This window comes from Bos mutus, chromosome 3 (assembly GCF_027580195.1).
Source record: "Bos mutus isolate GX-2022 chromosome 3, NWIPB_WYAK_1.1, whole genome shotgun sequence".
NCBI classification, from domain to species: Eukaryota; Metazoa; Chordata; class Mammalia; order Artiodactyla; family Bovidae; genus Bos; species Bos mutus.
Window position 1 is genome coordinate 90,548,851 of NC_091619.1, and position 15,615 is coordinate 90,564,465.

The window sequence follows — 15,615 nt, forward strand, 5'->3', positions numbered from 1 at the left end:
ATTTACAAAATGCTGTGGTGTGTAACTAGAGCCACTTTCTGTGGATTTGCTGGCTGTGACCTCATTCAGGCTGCCCAGTTCTGCATTTGGTGACACCTCAGCTTTAGGGGTTTGTCCTTCTGAGCCTGGTCTCAGGGTCATCCATACCTGACCTTCCCGGGGTCATACTTCTCATACTGGACCCTGCCTCCAGCCTGTCCTGAACTCAAGGGTAAATGGAAGAAGGAGTTATTATTATCATCACTCTTACTTTTCAAGTGCTTACTGTGAGTTAGGCACCATGGCAAGTGCATTGTGTTCGTAATCTCACTTAATTGTCCCCACAATCTTGTGAGGTAGGTGTTAGCACCATTTTACAGACGAGAAAACTGAGACTTGCAGAGGAAACCAAACCAAACTCTTAACCTAGCCTGGGGTGTGCCAGTCCAGGTTCTGCTATGGATTTTCTGTGTGACTAAAGCAGGTCCTGACCTTCTCCGAGCCTCAGTTTCTTCATCTATTAGTAAAATAGATGGTCACTCAGTCCCAGGCCTGACATTCTAGATTTTCTCATCAATTTGCAAAAATAAAGAGAATCCTCTCACCCCCCAAGCCTCCAAAGAAGCTTCATTTATGTGGGAAGAGCCAAGTCCGAGGTCTGTTTTTGGCTCCTTGTGGTACAGAGGGAGGCATAGCTTCTGGGTGCCAGTCCCTTTTCAGGGTACCCACAGCCACCTCAGGGCAGTGGGGCCGATGTGTCCCTCTCATTTCCTTGCCTTCCCAGAGAAGGACACCACCCCTGCTTCCTGGAGACAGACAGTGAGCCAGGGTGGGCCCTGTGGTGCCCTTGGGGACAGAGAGGAATGCCAGCAGCAGGAAGGTGGTGGGAGGGCCCAGGATTGCAGAGTGACTAGCCACGTCTTTCCAGTGGTGGCAGCATCTCTGGGACACAGCCTCTGCTTTCCTTTCTAGGTTGTGAGAATGCAGGTGGCCCAGAGCAGGGTCTGGCACGGGTGTGGGGAGACCTGGGTTTGGACTTAGCAATCGCCATGTGACCTCGGGCGGCCACTTGCCAGCTCTGGTGCTTGTGTGTCCCTCTGTGGGGTGGGGAGGCCAGTGCTTTCATCACGGTGCTGTGAGGGTCACATAAGAGCAGGGCTTGAATGGACTTGGAGCCCCGAGCAGTGCCAAACTGTGACCAAGGGGCTCCTTCCTCTCTCCCTGCCTTTATTTAGTGTAGGACAGCTTCTTACTGTGTCCAGTGGAGAAGGAGCCAGTAGTCCTCAATTGTTGGTCTAGTAATGACTATTTCTTCCCCCGAGAGGTGATGGGTTTATATCTCAACTGAGCCCCTTACTCCCTGTGTGACCTTGGGTAACCCACTAAACTTCTCTGAGTCTTTGTCTGAGATGGAGTGGTCTTACCACCTGGCAGAGTTGTTGCAAAGATTGGAGTTTAGGAGTCGTTGTAACGGCTGTACTTTGACTTCCCCAGAGGCTCTGCAACATGATCTTACTGGAGTCAAATAGGGGGCATGCTTGCTTCGGAGTCCACGGTTATTGATCAGTTGACTGAGAGGCAACAGCACAGGACTTGAGCTTTGAAGTCTGAGGGATCTGGGTTTGTGTTGTGACCCTGCCTCTTACAGACCCCGGCGCCTAGGGGAAGGCACCTAATCTCCAAATCTCAACTTTTCTCATCTGGAAAATGGTGGTAATGAGTCCACTTCACAGGGGCGAACGCTTCAAAGAATCGAATGTTCCTGGTAATCAAGTGGGAAGGCTTGATGAATAGGACCTGATGCATGCTGGGCTGCTGGGCACCTTCTGGGGCCCTGCCTTCTGTCTCTCCACATATCTTCCTGTGGGAAGGAGGAGCAGATAACCCAGAGCGGGTAGGTTACCCAACGGGCCTGTTGGGGAAAGAACCTCAGAACCACATCCTTGACTCAAAGGCTCTGGAAGAAAGACCCTGGCAGAACAGCCCCACGTGATGATGAAGCTGTCTTTGTGCCAAATGCTATTAATGGTCATAAAATTATCCACAGCTTTCTGAGGCTCAGTCCCAGGGTTTGCCTCAATGGGACAATAAAATCACAAGCAGAAATGATGTGGGAAAGGCAGAGACCGCCAAGCAGAGACAGAGTTAAATGAGTGGCAGCCTGCTCTCATTAACTCAGGCCGTTCACATTTGTTACCAGGGATTTCTTTTTAATTAAAAAATGGCCAATTTATTAAAAAATAAGCTTATGAGGGGCTGGCCAAGGAGCAGCCAAAGCCGGCGGGAGTGAGGTTTCCTCACAGTAGGATGCTGGCCAGTGCTCGGCCTGAGAAAGTGACCAGAGGGCCACTTCTGAGGACATGCTTGTCTGGAGACGCGTCAGCTGCCCTGGGACCTTGAGAGCACTGTGTTCTCACCTGCAAACTGTAAAGAGCTTGGCAGGTGAATGCCTGTGTCTGCTGGAGCTTTGGGCACGTGGCGAGTTAGCACTGAGGGTCTGGCCTTCTGTGAAAGGGCTGCCTTGGTGGCGGACAGGGTAGAATTAGGCTTGGGGAAGCTGGATCCTTGAGAATGAGGTTGGACTTTTGTCACTCTGAGAGGCTACTTTTTATTACATAGGGATTAAAACGTGGGGTTTGGGTCTGATGGGCATAAGCCAGAAGTTCAGCCCAGACTGTTACTAGCTGAGTGATCAAGTGAGCAGTTTAGCCTTCCGAGCCTCTGCTTTCTCCTCTGTACAATGGGTATAACCCTGATCTCTCCCTGCAAGGGCGGTAGAAGGCCCCAATGAGGCAGTGGAGTGAGGACCTGCACATACTGCTCAGCAAAGGGCACTTCTCCTGTCCTTGTCCTTAAACTTCGGGCTAATTGTGCACTGATATCAGCTCTTTTCTTGCTCAGTGTTGATAGTCCCTAGACAGTCCTTGGGCCTGCTGTTGTTTAGTCACTAAGTCATGTCTGACTCTTTGTGCCGCCATGGATTGTAGCCCTCCAGTCTCCTCTGTCCATGGCATTTCCCAGTCAAGAGTACTAGAGTGGGTTGCCATTTCCTTCTCCAGGGGGTCTTTCCAACTTAGGAATCGAACCCACATCTCCTGCATTGCAGGAGGATTCTTTACCCCTGAGCCACTGGGAAAGCCCCCTGGGCCTGTTAGTAATGTTTTATCACCTCCGTCACACACTCTGTACTTTTCCGAGTGCTGTTTGATGTTAAGAGCACTTTCTACTTCTGGTATCCCACTTACTGGGCGCCCACGCTCGCCTAGGGGCTCTGCACCTCAGCTCGCACACCTGACATCATTTCTGGAGAACTTGCACGGCTGTCCCCGTTTTGTACAGGGGACTCAGCCTTGGGGAGGGACTTGTCTGAGTCAGGCTTGGGTGGGGGCAGGAGGGGCTCACATGGGGCTCACCAGGCCCTGAAGCCCATACCCTTTCCTCCTTCGCATAACCCTGCCAAATGACTGGGTGGAAAGTTCAGGAAGACAGGCTTCGGATTAACCCTCATCACACTGTAAATGAGGAAACCGAGATGCAGGGGGCAGTGAACATGTAGCAACCATGCCTAACGTTTGCTTGTACTTTATATAGTTTTTAAGGGCTTTCTGTAGATTTCAAGGGGCTTCCCAGATGGCAGAAAGGTAAAGAATCCACCTGCCAATGTAGGAGCCACAGAAGATGCGGGTTCAGTCCCTGGATCAGGAAGATCCCCTGGAATAGGCAATGGCAACCCACTCCAGTAATCTTGCCTGGGGAATCCCATGGACAGAATAGCCTGGCGAGCTACAGTCCATGGGACCGTAAACAGCTGGACACGACTGAGCACACACATAGATTTCAAGACTAATTGAGGCGCATCTCCCTCAGTTTGTCTCCTTAAAAATCCAGGAGTTGGGCACAGCAGGGCCTGTGATAGCCTGTCAAAGAACCATGGAGATAGAGAGGTGTGAGTAACTGTGTACTGTGCCTCTGTGGAGTAACGCAATTTGGAGAACAACGTGCGTTGAGCTTTGGTGATAACAAGAACACATGCTGCTTAGTGAGCACCTCCTCTTTGACCTACAAGTGTCAGTGACACTCACCCGTTGGGCACCCAGCTCCCGCTGTGGCCATGCATGTTGTCAGATAAGTGCCAGGATCTTAGATTGTCAACTCCAAGAGGCAGGAGTGTGTGTGTCTAGCCCACCATGTTTCCCGCACCCGGAATCGTGTCTCGTATGTTGTAAGTGTTCTGTGTTTGTATGAAGATAAACAGTTACCCACTGGAGCTCAGCATCTGCATCTGAGAACTGGGGATTTCATTACAGACCCTGCTGGTGATTATGGGAATTAACAGGGGTCCCCAGTGCCTGGTACAGCAGAGGTTTGGGTCGTATTGCTCAAGGGGCTCTGTGCCACGGGAACCCCAGTGACTGCCCTGTACCCGCACCTTCTACAGGCTGTCCCCACTCACTTTGTCTGTTTCTGTCTCTCTCTGCATAGTGAATGGGAGCTACGGCCACTGCACTCCAGGCTCGGAGAAGAGTCTGCTGGATCTGGACCTTGCCGAGGGCCCTGGCCCCACCTGCCGCCAGGGCCTGTTCCTCCCTGCAGGAAGCCCGCCACCCCGGGGCCACCCCCTTGCCTGCGAGAGGCTGCTGCATTTCCCCCACCCCAGCAGGTACGTGCTCCAGCCCCACGCATCAGCTGCCTTCTGTAGACGGTCCCTAGGCCTAGGTCCCTAGGGTTTCCTAGGTTTTACCTGGCTTATGGACACACAGGGAAACTGAGGCATGGGAGGGCTGGAGACCAGCTGGAGCCCGTGAGGCATGTGGACAGCTGCCTGGTCCAGGCTCCACACCTCGCCACTGCACCGCCTTGTGAGACGCAGGAATGCTCTTACTGAGGTGGGTTTCCCCATTGCAGAAGCTGAGCTGACTGTTAACCATTTCAGAAGAATAAGATTCAGAGGATGATAGAGAAGCTGGGGAGGGAGACCCCAGCTCAGGGTTCATGCACACTGTAGTGTCCAACCCTGGACTGTTCCTAGAGCGGAGAGGAGTTCCTCCATCTAGATGTCTCCTGCCCCAGGAAGCCACTGCCCCATAGAACTCTGCCAGGTAACCATCATTCAGTGCTGGCACGTTCCCAGTGATGTCCACCTCTGAACAGATATTCCATCAGATTGCATATTGGACTGAACTCTGCCTCCTGAGACTTCTCCAAGGGTCCCAACCGTGTTGCTATGCCCTCTAGTTTGCTGACAGGCAGAGACCAACCCCAGACAGGCCTCTGCACCCACCCACTCAGCCCCTTGGCCCTCATCCACTGCCTGGGGCTGCTCTCCTGGGGCCTGTCTCACTGATCAGAAAGTCTAAAACTGGCCCACTTGCCTGTTTATAGCTGGTTCCTTCACCAATCATTTATCAAGCCCCAGTTCTGTCCCAGGCATCATGGTTCATGCTGGGGGTGGGGGTGCCTTGGTGAAGGAAGTAAAGGTCTCCCCAACAGAGTTTACTCTTCAGTGAGAGCTCCATGATGGGAGAGAGTCCTAGTTAGCAGGGGGCTTATTTTCTTTGAGACTATAGGCTCTCTGTGGCTTTCTTTGATATCAGTGAGACTTCTAATTTACATGAATGTATTAATCTGCTTGTGTAACTCAGTGAAGCTATGGACCATGTGTGCAGAGCCACTCAAGATGGATGGGTAATAGTGAAGAGTTCTGACACAGCGTGATCCACTGGAGGAGGGAATGGCAAACCACTCCAGTATTCTTGCTGCGAGAACCCCATGAACAGTATGAAAAGGCAAAAGATACGACATGAGAAGATGAGCCACCCCCACCCACCTCAGGTCACAAGTTCTCCAACATGCTACTGGGGAAGAGTGGAGGGCAATTAATGATAGCTCCAGAAAGAATGAAGCGGCTGGGCCACAGTGGAAATGCTGCTCAGCGGGGGATGTGTCTAGTAGTGAAAGTGAAGTCTGATGCTGTAAGAACAATACTGTGCAGGAAACTGGAATGTTACATCCACGAATCACGGTAAACTGAACGGAGCCAAGCAGGAGGTGGCAGGAGTGAACACTGGTATCTTGGGATTTAGTGAACTAAAATGGATGACAATGGACAAATTTAATTCAGATGACCATTACATCTACTACTGTGGGTAAGAATTCCTTAGAAGAAGTGGAGTACCCCTCCTAGACAACAAAAGAGTCCAAAATGCAGTACTTGGGTGCGATCTCAAAAATGACAGAATGATCTTGTTTTGTTTCCAAGGCAAACCATTCGACATCACAGTAATACAAGTCCATGCCCCAATCACTAATGCCGAAAAAGCTGAAATTGACTGGCCCTGTGAAGACCTACAAGACCTTCTAGAACTGACACCAAGAAAAGATAACCTTTTCATTGTAGGGTATTAGAATGCAAAAGTAGGAAGTCAAGAGATGCTTGTGGTAACAGGCAAGTTTGACCTTGGAATAAAAAACAACACAGGCAAAGGCTAACAGAGTTTTGTCAAGAGAACACACTGGTCATAGCAAACACTTTCTTCCAACAACACGTGAGAGAGCTCTGCACATGGACATCACCAGATGGTGAGCACTGAAATTAGATTGATTATATTCTTTGCAGCTGAAGATGGAGAAGCTCTATACAGTCTGCACAAGACCTGGAACTGACTGTGGCTCGGATCATGAGCTCCTTATCACAAAATGCAGGCTTAAATAAAAGAAAGTAGGGAAAACACTGTACTACTCAGGTATGACCTAAATCATATCCCTTATGATTATACAGTGGAGATGATGGATAGATTTGAAGGATTAGTCTGGTAGACAGGGTGCCGGAAGAACTATGGACGGAGGTCTATAACATTGCACAGGAGGCAGTGGCCAGAACCATCCCAAAGAAAAAGAAAAGCAAGAGGGCAGAGTGGTTGTTTGAGAGGCTTTACAAATAGCTGAGAAAAGAAGAGAAGTAAAGGCAAGGGAGAAAAAGAAAGATATATTCAATATTCAACTAAATACAGAGTCCAGAGAATAGCAGGGAGAGATAAGAAAGCCTTCTTAACTGAACAATGCAAAGAAACAGAAGAAAACAATAGAATGGGTAAGACTAGAGAGCTCTTCAAGAAAATTGGAGATACCAAGGAAACATTTCATGCAAAGATGGGCACAAGAAAAGGACAGGAACAGTAAGGATGTACTAGAAGTAGAAGAGGTTAAGAAGAGGTGGCAAGAATACACAGAAAAACTGGACAAAAAAGGTCTTAATGACCCAGATAACCACAATGATGTGGTCACTCACCTATAGCCAGACATCCTGGAGTGTGAAGTCAAGTAGGCCTTAGGAAGCATTACTACGAACAAAGCTAGTGGAGGTGATGAAATTCCAGTTGAGTTATTTAAAACTCTAAGGGATGATCCTGTTAAAGTGCTTCAGTCAGTATGCCAGCAAATTTGGAAAACTCAGCAGTGGTCACAGGATAAAGCAAAGGTCAGTTCTCATTCCAACCCCAAAGAAAGGCAATGCCCAAGAACGTTTGAACTACCACACAGTTGCATTCATTTCACATGCTAGCAAGATAATGCTCAAAATCCTTCAAGCTAGGCTTTAGCAGTACATGAACCGAGAAATTCCAGATGTACAAGCTGGGTTTAGAAAAGGCACAAGAACCAGAGATCAAATTGCCAGCATTTGTTGGATCATAGAGGAAACAAGGGAATTCTAGAAAAACATCCACTTCTGTTTTGTTGACTATGCAAAAGCCTTTAACTGTGTGGATCACAACAAACTGTGGAAAATTCTTAGAGAAGGGAATACCATAAAGCCTTACCTGTCTCCTGAGAAACCTGTATACAGGTCAAGAAGCAACAGTTAGAATTGGACATAGAACAACAGACTAGTTCAAAGTTGAGAAAGAAGTACAGCAAGGCTGTGTATTGTCATCCTGCTTGTTTAAGCACAAACTGGAATCAAGATTACTGTGAGAAATATCAACAACCTCAGATATGCAGATGACACTACCCAAATGTCAGAAAGTGAAGAGGAACTAAAGAGCCTCTTGATGAAAGTGACAGAGAGTGAAAAAGCTGATTTAAAGCTCAACATTCATAAAACTAAGGTCATGGCATCGAGTCCTATCACTTCATGGCAAATAGATGGGAAAAAGTGGAAGCAGTGACAGATTTTATTTTCTTGGGTTTCAAAATCACTGCAGACAGTGACTGCAGCCATGAAATTAGAAGACACTTGCTCCTTGGAAGGAAAGCTATGATAAACCTAGACAGCGTATTAAAAAGCAGAGACATCACTTTGCTCACAAAGGTCCATATTGTCAAAGCTATGGTTTTTCCAGTAGTTAGGTACAGATGTGAGAGTTGGACCATAAAGATGGCTGAGCGCTGAAGAACCGATGCTTTTGAACTGTGGTGCTGGTGAAGACTCATGAGAGTCCATTGGACTGCAAGGGAATCAAATCAGTCAATTCTAAAGGAAATCAGTCCTGAATATTCATTGGAAGGACTGATGCTGAAGCTGAAGCTCCAGTATTTCCCACCCAATGAGAAGAGCTGACTCATTGGAAAAGACCTTGATGCTGGCAAAGGTTGAAGGCAAGAGGAGACGCAGGCAACAGGATGAAATGGTTGGATGGCATCGCTGACTCAATGGACATGTGTTTGAGCAAACTCTGGGGGATGGTGAGGGATAGCGAAGCTTGGTGTGCTGCAGGTCATGGGGTTACAAAGGGTTGAACATGAACGGAACAACAACAACAGTTAATCTGCTTGGGCTGCCATAACAAAGCCCTTCAGATTGGGTGGCTCAAAGAACAGACATTTATTTCCTCAGTTCTGGAGGTCCAGGATCAAGGTGTCTGCAGGTTTGGTCTCTGCTGAGGCCTCTCTCCTGGGCTCGCAGATGGCCACCTTTTTACTCCCCTGTGTCCTCACAGGGTCTTTTCTTGGTGTGTGCACCTCTGGTGTCTTGTCTTATTCTTACAAGGACTCCAGTCCTATTGGATCAGGGCCTTGCCCTATTTCCACATTTAACCTTAATTATCTCCCTGAAGGCCCTACCTCCAAATCCAGTCTCACTGGGGGTTAGGACTTCAAATTATGAATTTTAAAGGGATGCATTTAAGTACATGACGAGGAGTAAGCAAGCATCTTTTAGACTTTGATCTGTGCATTGTTTGGCGACAGTCAAATGCATTTATCTGCTTGATTGTTCACTGAGGCTCCACTGGCAGCATCTAGTTTGCTCAGTGAAATTCCTTCTATCTTACGGAGGAAGCTATGCTAGTCAAAGCTTAGGAAGTAGAAAAAAATTTTTTTTTTTTGTAGAGATGATCAGAAACATCATTTGTTATTTTGGATGTCATTTGTCAGAGCACAGCAGAGTCTGTACCCAGGACCCTATACCAGCATCAGTCTGAGTCGCCACCACTTCTGCTGCTGTTCTGGCTCTTCCAAACTTCCTCATTTTCCTGAAGAAAAAGAGCCCCCAGCCCCCATCCCACACCCAGTTGGATCCTGTGCCTTCTCCCTCCCACTGGATTGCCTTGTGTCTTGGGGTCTCTCTGTTCATGCTGCTCCCTCTGATTCAAACAGATCAGATTCAAATTCCTGCTCTCACTGCCTGCCTCTGAGGGCTGGGCACCTTGCTTCATTCCTAAGTCAAATAGATGGTAGTGTCTCCCTTGAAGAATTTGGCCATGCCTTCAGCAGATACGTGCATCGTTGTATCGTTGGGATTCATGAGATGGCCCCTGGGAAAGCGGCTGGAGTTGTTCCTTCTTTCTAGGGCCCTGTGCTCACAGTTTCTAGAGATTGCGATGGGAATTGCCTGGGGTGACAGGGCTCAGCAGCAGAGCAGGGCCAGAACCACTGCCTAGCCTCATAGGGACAACGAGGGCAAGGAGAGGGGCTGCCTTAGCTGGCATTCAGAGCCAGGAGACCCTGGGGCCTGAGCTGACCCTTCCCTGCCTGATGCCATTCAAGGTTTTGCTGTTGATTATTCAGGTAACTCGCTTCCCTAGTTGCTCAGTGGTAAAGAATCTACCTGCAGTGCAGGAGATGTGGGTTCAATCCCTGGGTTGGGACGATCCCCTGGAGGAGGGCATGGCAAGCCACTCCACTATTCTTGCCTGGAGAATCCCATGGACAGAGGAGCCTGGTGGGCCATAGTCCATGGGGTCACAAAAGATTCAGGCATGACTTAGCGACTGAACAACAAATTCGGGTAACTCAGTCACAGAACAACACAGCTCTTCTCTTCTCCTAGTGTTGGTTGCTTTAACCTGGCTTTGTTATTTTTAAATTTACTTATTTTTAATTGAGGGTAGTTGTTTTACAAAGCTGTGTTGGTTTCTGCCATACATCAACATGAATCAGCCATAGGCATACATATGTCCACTCCCTCTTGAACCTCTCTTCCACCTCCCACCCCATCCCACCCTTCTAGGCTGTCACAGAGCACCAGGTTGGGCTCCCTGCATCACACAGCAAATTCCCACTGGCATCTATTTTACACACAGTCTGTTTTTAAAGCGATTGCTCCAAACAGATGCTCATCTGGCTGCCCTTCCCCACCCATGCCCACCTCCGCCAGACCCAGGATCATGACCATGCAAAGAGCACTATTTTTTTTAAGCTCCACAAAGTCATAACTTCAGATAAGATCTTTAAGCTGCTCAGAGCTTTCTGCTGGCAATAGTGAGCCCAGAGTCCCTAGCCCTGTAGATTGGGGGTATGTGTTTGCTCCCTCTGATTCCACTTGGTGACCATGCTCTGGACAGCAGAGTTCCTGAGAAGGAAGAGAGGCCTCTGGTGAGTGAGGCAGAGACTTGTTCAAGTGTAATTGAGAACCGAACAGAAGCGCCCCTTCCACAGCCTCCCATCCAGGGAGCACTTCAGGTTGGGTTCTGCACATGCGAAGGCTACACCCTGGGAGGGACGGGGAGCCTGGGCTCCGGTCCATGCCTGTCTCTGGTTTGCTGCTTGTGGCTTCTGTGAGCGCTCCGCGCTCTTGGTAGCAGTGGTGTTGGAGCCAGTGGTCTCTGAGGGCTCCAGGCTCTGACTTTCCTTCTCTCCTGTCCTGTCTCTGCTCCTCCACCTCAAGGCTGGAGCTGAGGATGCCAGAGCTCCAGGGACCCCAAGAGGGAGGGGATGGGCTGCCGGGCCATGTTGGGAAGCAGACGGACAGGTGATGACCCCACCACCCCGGGCTCCAAAGGAGCCCCAGGAAGATGGCAGTAATAATGGCAGCGCTGGTGGTACCCCTCACCATGCTGCCCTCCCAGAGGGCTGTCACAGCACCTGTCTCCTCCCTTGATCCTGGCAGCCACCCTCCAAGGTAGGGAGGGTTAGTCCTCATTTCACAGGTGAGGAAACTGAGGCTTGGCTGGGGAAAGGTACAAGGGCGTGTGGGGTCAGGCTTTGGGCACGTCAGTAGGCCTCTTAATCTGCCCAGCCAGCTGCTGGGGCTTCTCTGGCCCTGAGTCCAGTGTCACTTTGCTGGGGTCTCCCCCTCTCAGAATTCTCTGATGACCGGCAGGCCCTGACACCTCTTTCTGCATGGGCTTGTCCTGCATTTGGGAGAGGCCCTCTCTAGGAAGGTGTGTACTACCTGTGTGATGATGGCAGCGTCTTGACCAGCCGGGCCCTGCCCATCATCATCCTCACCCTCAGGAGAGCCATTCAACGTCAGGGTGCAGGGAGAGGTCCAGAGCATCTTGCCAAGGTCTGCACAGCGAGGTGTGGCTGAGCCTGGCCCCAGGTCTCAACCTGAGACCTGAGGGTTGGGTGTTCCCTAGTGGTCCTGTGGCTAAGACTCCATGCTCCCAAAATGCAGGAGACCCAGGTTCGATCCCTGGTCAGGAAATTAGATCCTGCGTGCCGCCATGAAGACAGAAGATCCTGCGTGCTGCTATTAAGACTCAGTGCTGCCAAATAAATAAATAAATATCTATATATATATATTTTTAAAGAGATAGAGACCTGAGGGTTAAGAGAAGTTAACCTAGATTTTCCCACTGTCCCACGTGGCCTGCCTTCCCATGGCTTCTCCCCAGAGTGGCATTTCGTGCACTCACTGGCTTGACATTCTGGAACATTCGCCCCGAAGAAAGTTTTCTTCGGTTTTTCCTGGGATGACTCCTCACTGTGACTGTGATTCAAACCCCTACCCACTGATGTTCACAGTGGAAAAAAACAGATTGCTTGGGGCAAAACATCACATTTTTAGAAGTTAAGAATGATTACAAGAATTAAGAGAGATTTAAGGGACAAGTAAGCAGAATTTAAAACAGACTGGACCTGGTGTCTCTCCGTGAACCATTCTCAGCCTTCTTCCTCCAGAACTCACTAGAAGGTCACAGGCAGCGGGACAGGGCAGACCCAGGGAGGCCTCAGAGGCAGGACAGATGGTGCTTGGTCTGGAGAGGGTGGTCTGGATATAATAAAAGGACAAAATGTGCGCCTTACTGGCATCTTCCCCCACACAGTCATGTTTTCAGACCTCCTGCCTCTCTTGAACATCTCCCCAGCCCCCTCCGCTTTTTCTCTCTCCCCTTCTTGCTCCATGCTCTTTCCTGCTCACTGGACCACCAGGCCTCATCTCTCTGCTGCCAGTGTCAGCCTTCCTCCCCTGCTCTGGGCTTCTCCGCCCCTTCCGCCCTCAGGCTCCCGCTGTCCCCGGCCCGGCCCTCCCCACTGTGGAGTGCCCACCCTCTCATGACCCCTCTGCACTGTCTTCCAGGTCCCCCAGGCCCCAGGCCACCTATGTGAATGGTGGCCTCCCAGCCACACAGCACATCAAGCAGGAATCCCTGCCTGACTACCGGGCCATGACGGAAGCTCGCGCACCCCCATCCGCCCACTGCCGGGCCCCGCCGGCCACAGGCCTGCACACAGACCTGGACCTCCCGGGCCGAGGCCTTGCCAACCCCGCACCTTCCTGCTACCTTCTGGGCAGTGAACCCAGCTCGGGCCTGGGACCCCCACCTGAGGCCCACCTCCCGGAGGGGGGCCTGAAGCGCTGCTGCCTCTTGGGGCTGCCCCCCACCTCCTCGGTCTCTGTCTCACCCTGCGCTGCCTCCGACATCACTGCCATCATCCGCTCCTCCCAGACAGCCCTGGTTACCTGTGTCAACGGACTCCGGAGCCCCCCTATGCCGGGAGACACGGGGGGCCCTCCCAAGCGGGCCCGGCCCAGCTCTGCGTCCACCGAGAGCCACGAGGGCACTTTGCGGCTTGAAGCGTGCCGGAAGGCCGGCTTCCTGAAGCAGGAGCCCGCGGACGAGTTCTCAGAGCTCTTCGGACCTCACCAGCAGGGCCTGCCGCCCCCCTACCCCCTGTCTCAGCTGCCGCCTGGCCCGGGCCTTGGGGGTCTGGGGCTGGGCCTGGCGGGCAGGGGGTTGGCTGGGCGGCAGGCGTGCCGTTGGGTGGACTGCTGTGCAGCCTACGAGCAGCAGGAGGAGCTGGTGCGGCACATCGAGAAGAGCCACATAGACCAGCGCAAGGGCGAAGACTTCACCTGCTTCTGGGCAGGCTGCGTGCGTCGCTACAAGCCCTTCAACGCCCGCTACAAGCTGCTCATCCACATGAGGGTGCACTCGGGTGAGAAGCCCAACAAATGCATGGTGAGTTCCCACGGCCTCCGGGTTTGCCCCCACAGTGCTGCACTTAGCTCACTGCCCTGGCAGAGCTCTGCCTGGGGGCCTCCCCTGGCGTCTGGCCAGGGTCCCCTTGCTTGAAGAGGGAAGGACCAGTACTATGGATGTGGCCACCAGTCACAATGGTCAGTGCCCCATTCACTGGGGACCTTGGTGGAGGGCCCCTCGAACTTGCCAGGTACCCTCTTCTCTACCGTCTACGGTCTGGTGTCACACACGCTGTTCAGGTGGTGACACCTGTGATCTGGGGTCAGAGCAGCTCAGCCGGCCTTTCTTACACACAAATGCTCGTGTCCCGTCTGCTGATGACCAGGTGAGTCATGGGGAATATGCTCGCCCCTGGCTCTGGCTCTTCACTAGGGGTCACAGGCTTGATTTTGTCCACAGAGCACTGGGTCCCTACAGGCATCAGGCTTGAGAGCTGTGGGTGCCCAGGGCAGGCTTTGGGGTGAGACCTTTGGTTAGCAGATAAGGCCCTGGATAGCACCTGCAGCATTCTGGCTGAGATGGAGACTAAGGTTTCCAGGGACATGCCTATGCTTGCACACACACATGTGCACACTCACACACACACATACATGCGTGCACGCACACACACACACATTAACTGTAGGCATTGAGGCCTCCAGCCCTTCTGACTGGTCATTTTCACGTGCTGCTCTCACTGTGGTGGAAATCTGTATCAGGAATGTTGTCTTAGTCTCTGATATCTTTAGCCAAGCCACCCCCAAGGTCCCGCCAGCTCATCAGGACAGGTGCCTGCCTGGGAGTGGAAGGGCCGATGGAGGTACCAAGTCCCAGCTCTGTCTTCCCAACTGCTGGGGCCTGGGAAAGGCAGAGGAAGGAAGCCGTGTGCCTGGTCTGTAGGGCCAGTGTCATAGCCAAAGTTGAGTTCTTCCAACACTCGTATGCACTCACTGTCTCTGGGCCCTCGCCTGCCTCATGGAGAACTCAGTCTGGGAAGGGGTGCAGCTGGGGGAGAGGTGGACCTCTCTCTGTTCTTGCTCAAAGTGCTGGGCAGCATTGCAGGGCCAGGGAGGGGGCGAGAAGCATCGGCAACCAGCAGCATAAAGTCCATCTTCCTGGGACCAGCTGTTGGCCCTTGGGGCCCATCTGCTTGTGACTTGGGCACCCACTGGACCAGCTTATATAACTTCAAGGAGGCTATGTCTTGAGGATGAGAAAGAATTCACTCTGTAGACAAGTGAGGGGCAGGGGACAGCCTCTGCCAAATAATGTGGGGTGGTTGGCATGCTGGGGTCATGGGGAGTGGCTGGAATGAGCAGGCTGAGAAGTGGACTGTATTGTGTGTCTTTGGGCTGAGAGTGTGCTGGAGGGAGAGCTGGTGGCCAGGCTGATTCCTGGTGATGCCCCTGTTCATCTGGGGTGTTGTGACACGTGACTTGTAAGAGGGCATGCCCCTGTCTGGAAGGAGTTGTCCAGAGGGCATCACAAGGCGGGGTCCTGGGCCGCACACAGTCCCCGTCTCTCTCGGAGATCCTGCAGTTGACAGCCACTGAGCTGCAGTTCTCCTTCACATCTTCTGTCTGGGGGTGACCTCACTGGTACCTGCAAGGCCCTTGTGGAGGCAGCCTGACCTGAACCCTGGCATGGAGCTTTTCTTGGGCTCCCATGTAGAGTTGATGGGAGGGAGGTGAGTGACAGGAGTCACTCACAGACTCTGAGATGGAGTCTGTATCCACCCAGGGAGGAGAAACCTAAATGGGCTTCATGGGGCAGGTGATGTTCAAGCCATGTCTATATTTACCTGGGGTTGCCAAGGGCTTTTGCAGATGAAGAAGTGGAAGTTCAGTAGGGCCCAGCGGGCCTTCCACCTGCTACTGTGAGAACACTTCATCTTACCTCTTAGGGGTTTAGGATTATGGTAGTAAGACCTGCAAGCCCAGCCCCTGAGTGCTGACTGTGTGCAGGGGCTATTCTAAGCCTGTGGTCTCATGCTCCCTATGGTCCTCACAAC

At 51.6% G+C, this 15,615-nt stretch overlaps 1 protein-coding gene across 1 annotated transcript in view; it reads left to right on the plus strand.

Moving 5' to 3' along the window:
• Nucleotides 1–15,615, plus strand: part of GLIS1 (GLIS family zinc finger 1) — a 259,783-nt gene that overhangs the window by 156,252 nt on the left and 87,916 nt on the right. The window contains exons 3-4 of the mRNA XM_070364757.1: nucleotides 4,462–4,639; nucleotides 12,722–13,604. Of these exons, the coding sequence (XP_070220858.1) occupies nucleotides 4,462–4,639; nucleotides 12,722–13,604 (1,061 nt within the window). The remainder of the gene's footprint in view (nucleotides 1–4,461; nucleotides 4,640–12,721; nucleotides 13,605–15,615) is intronic.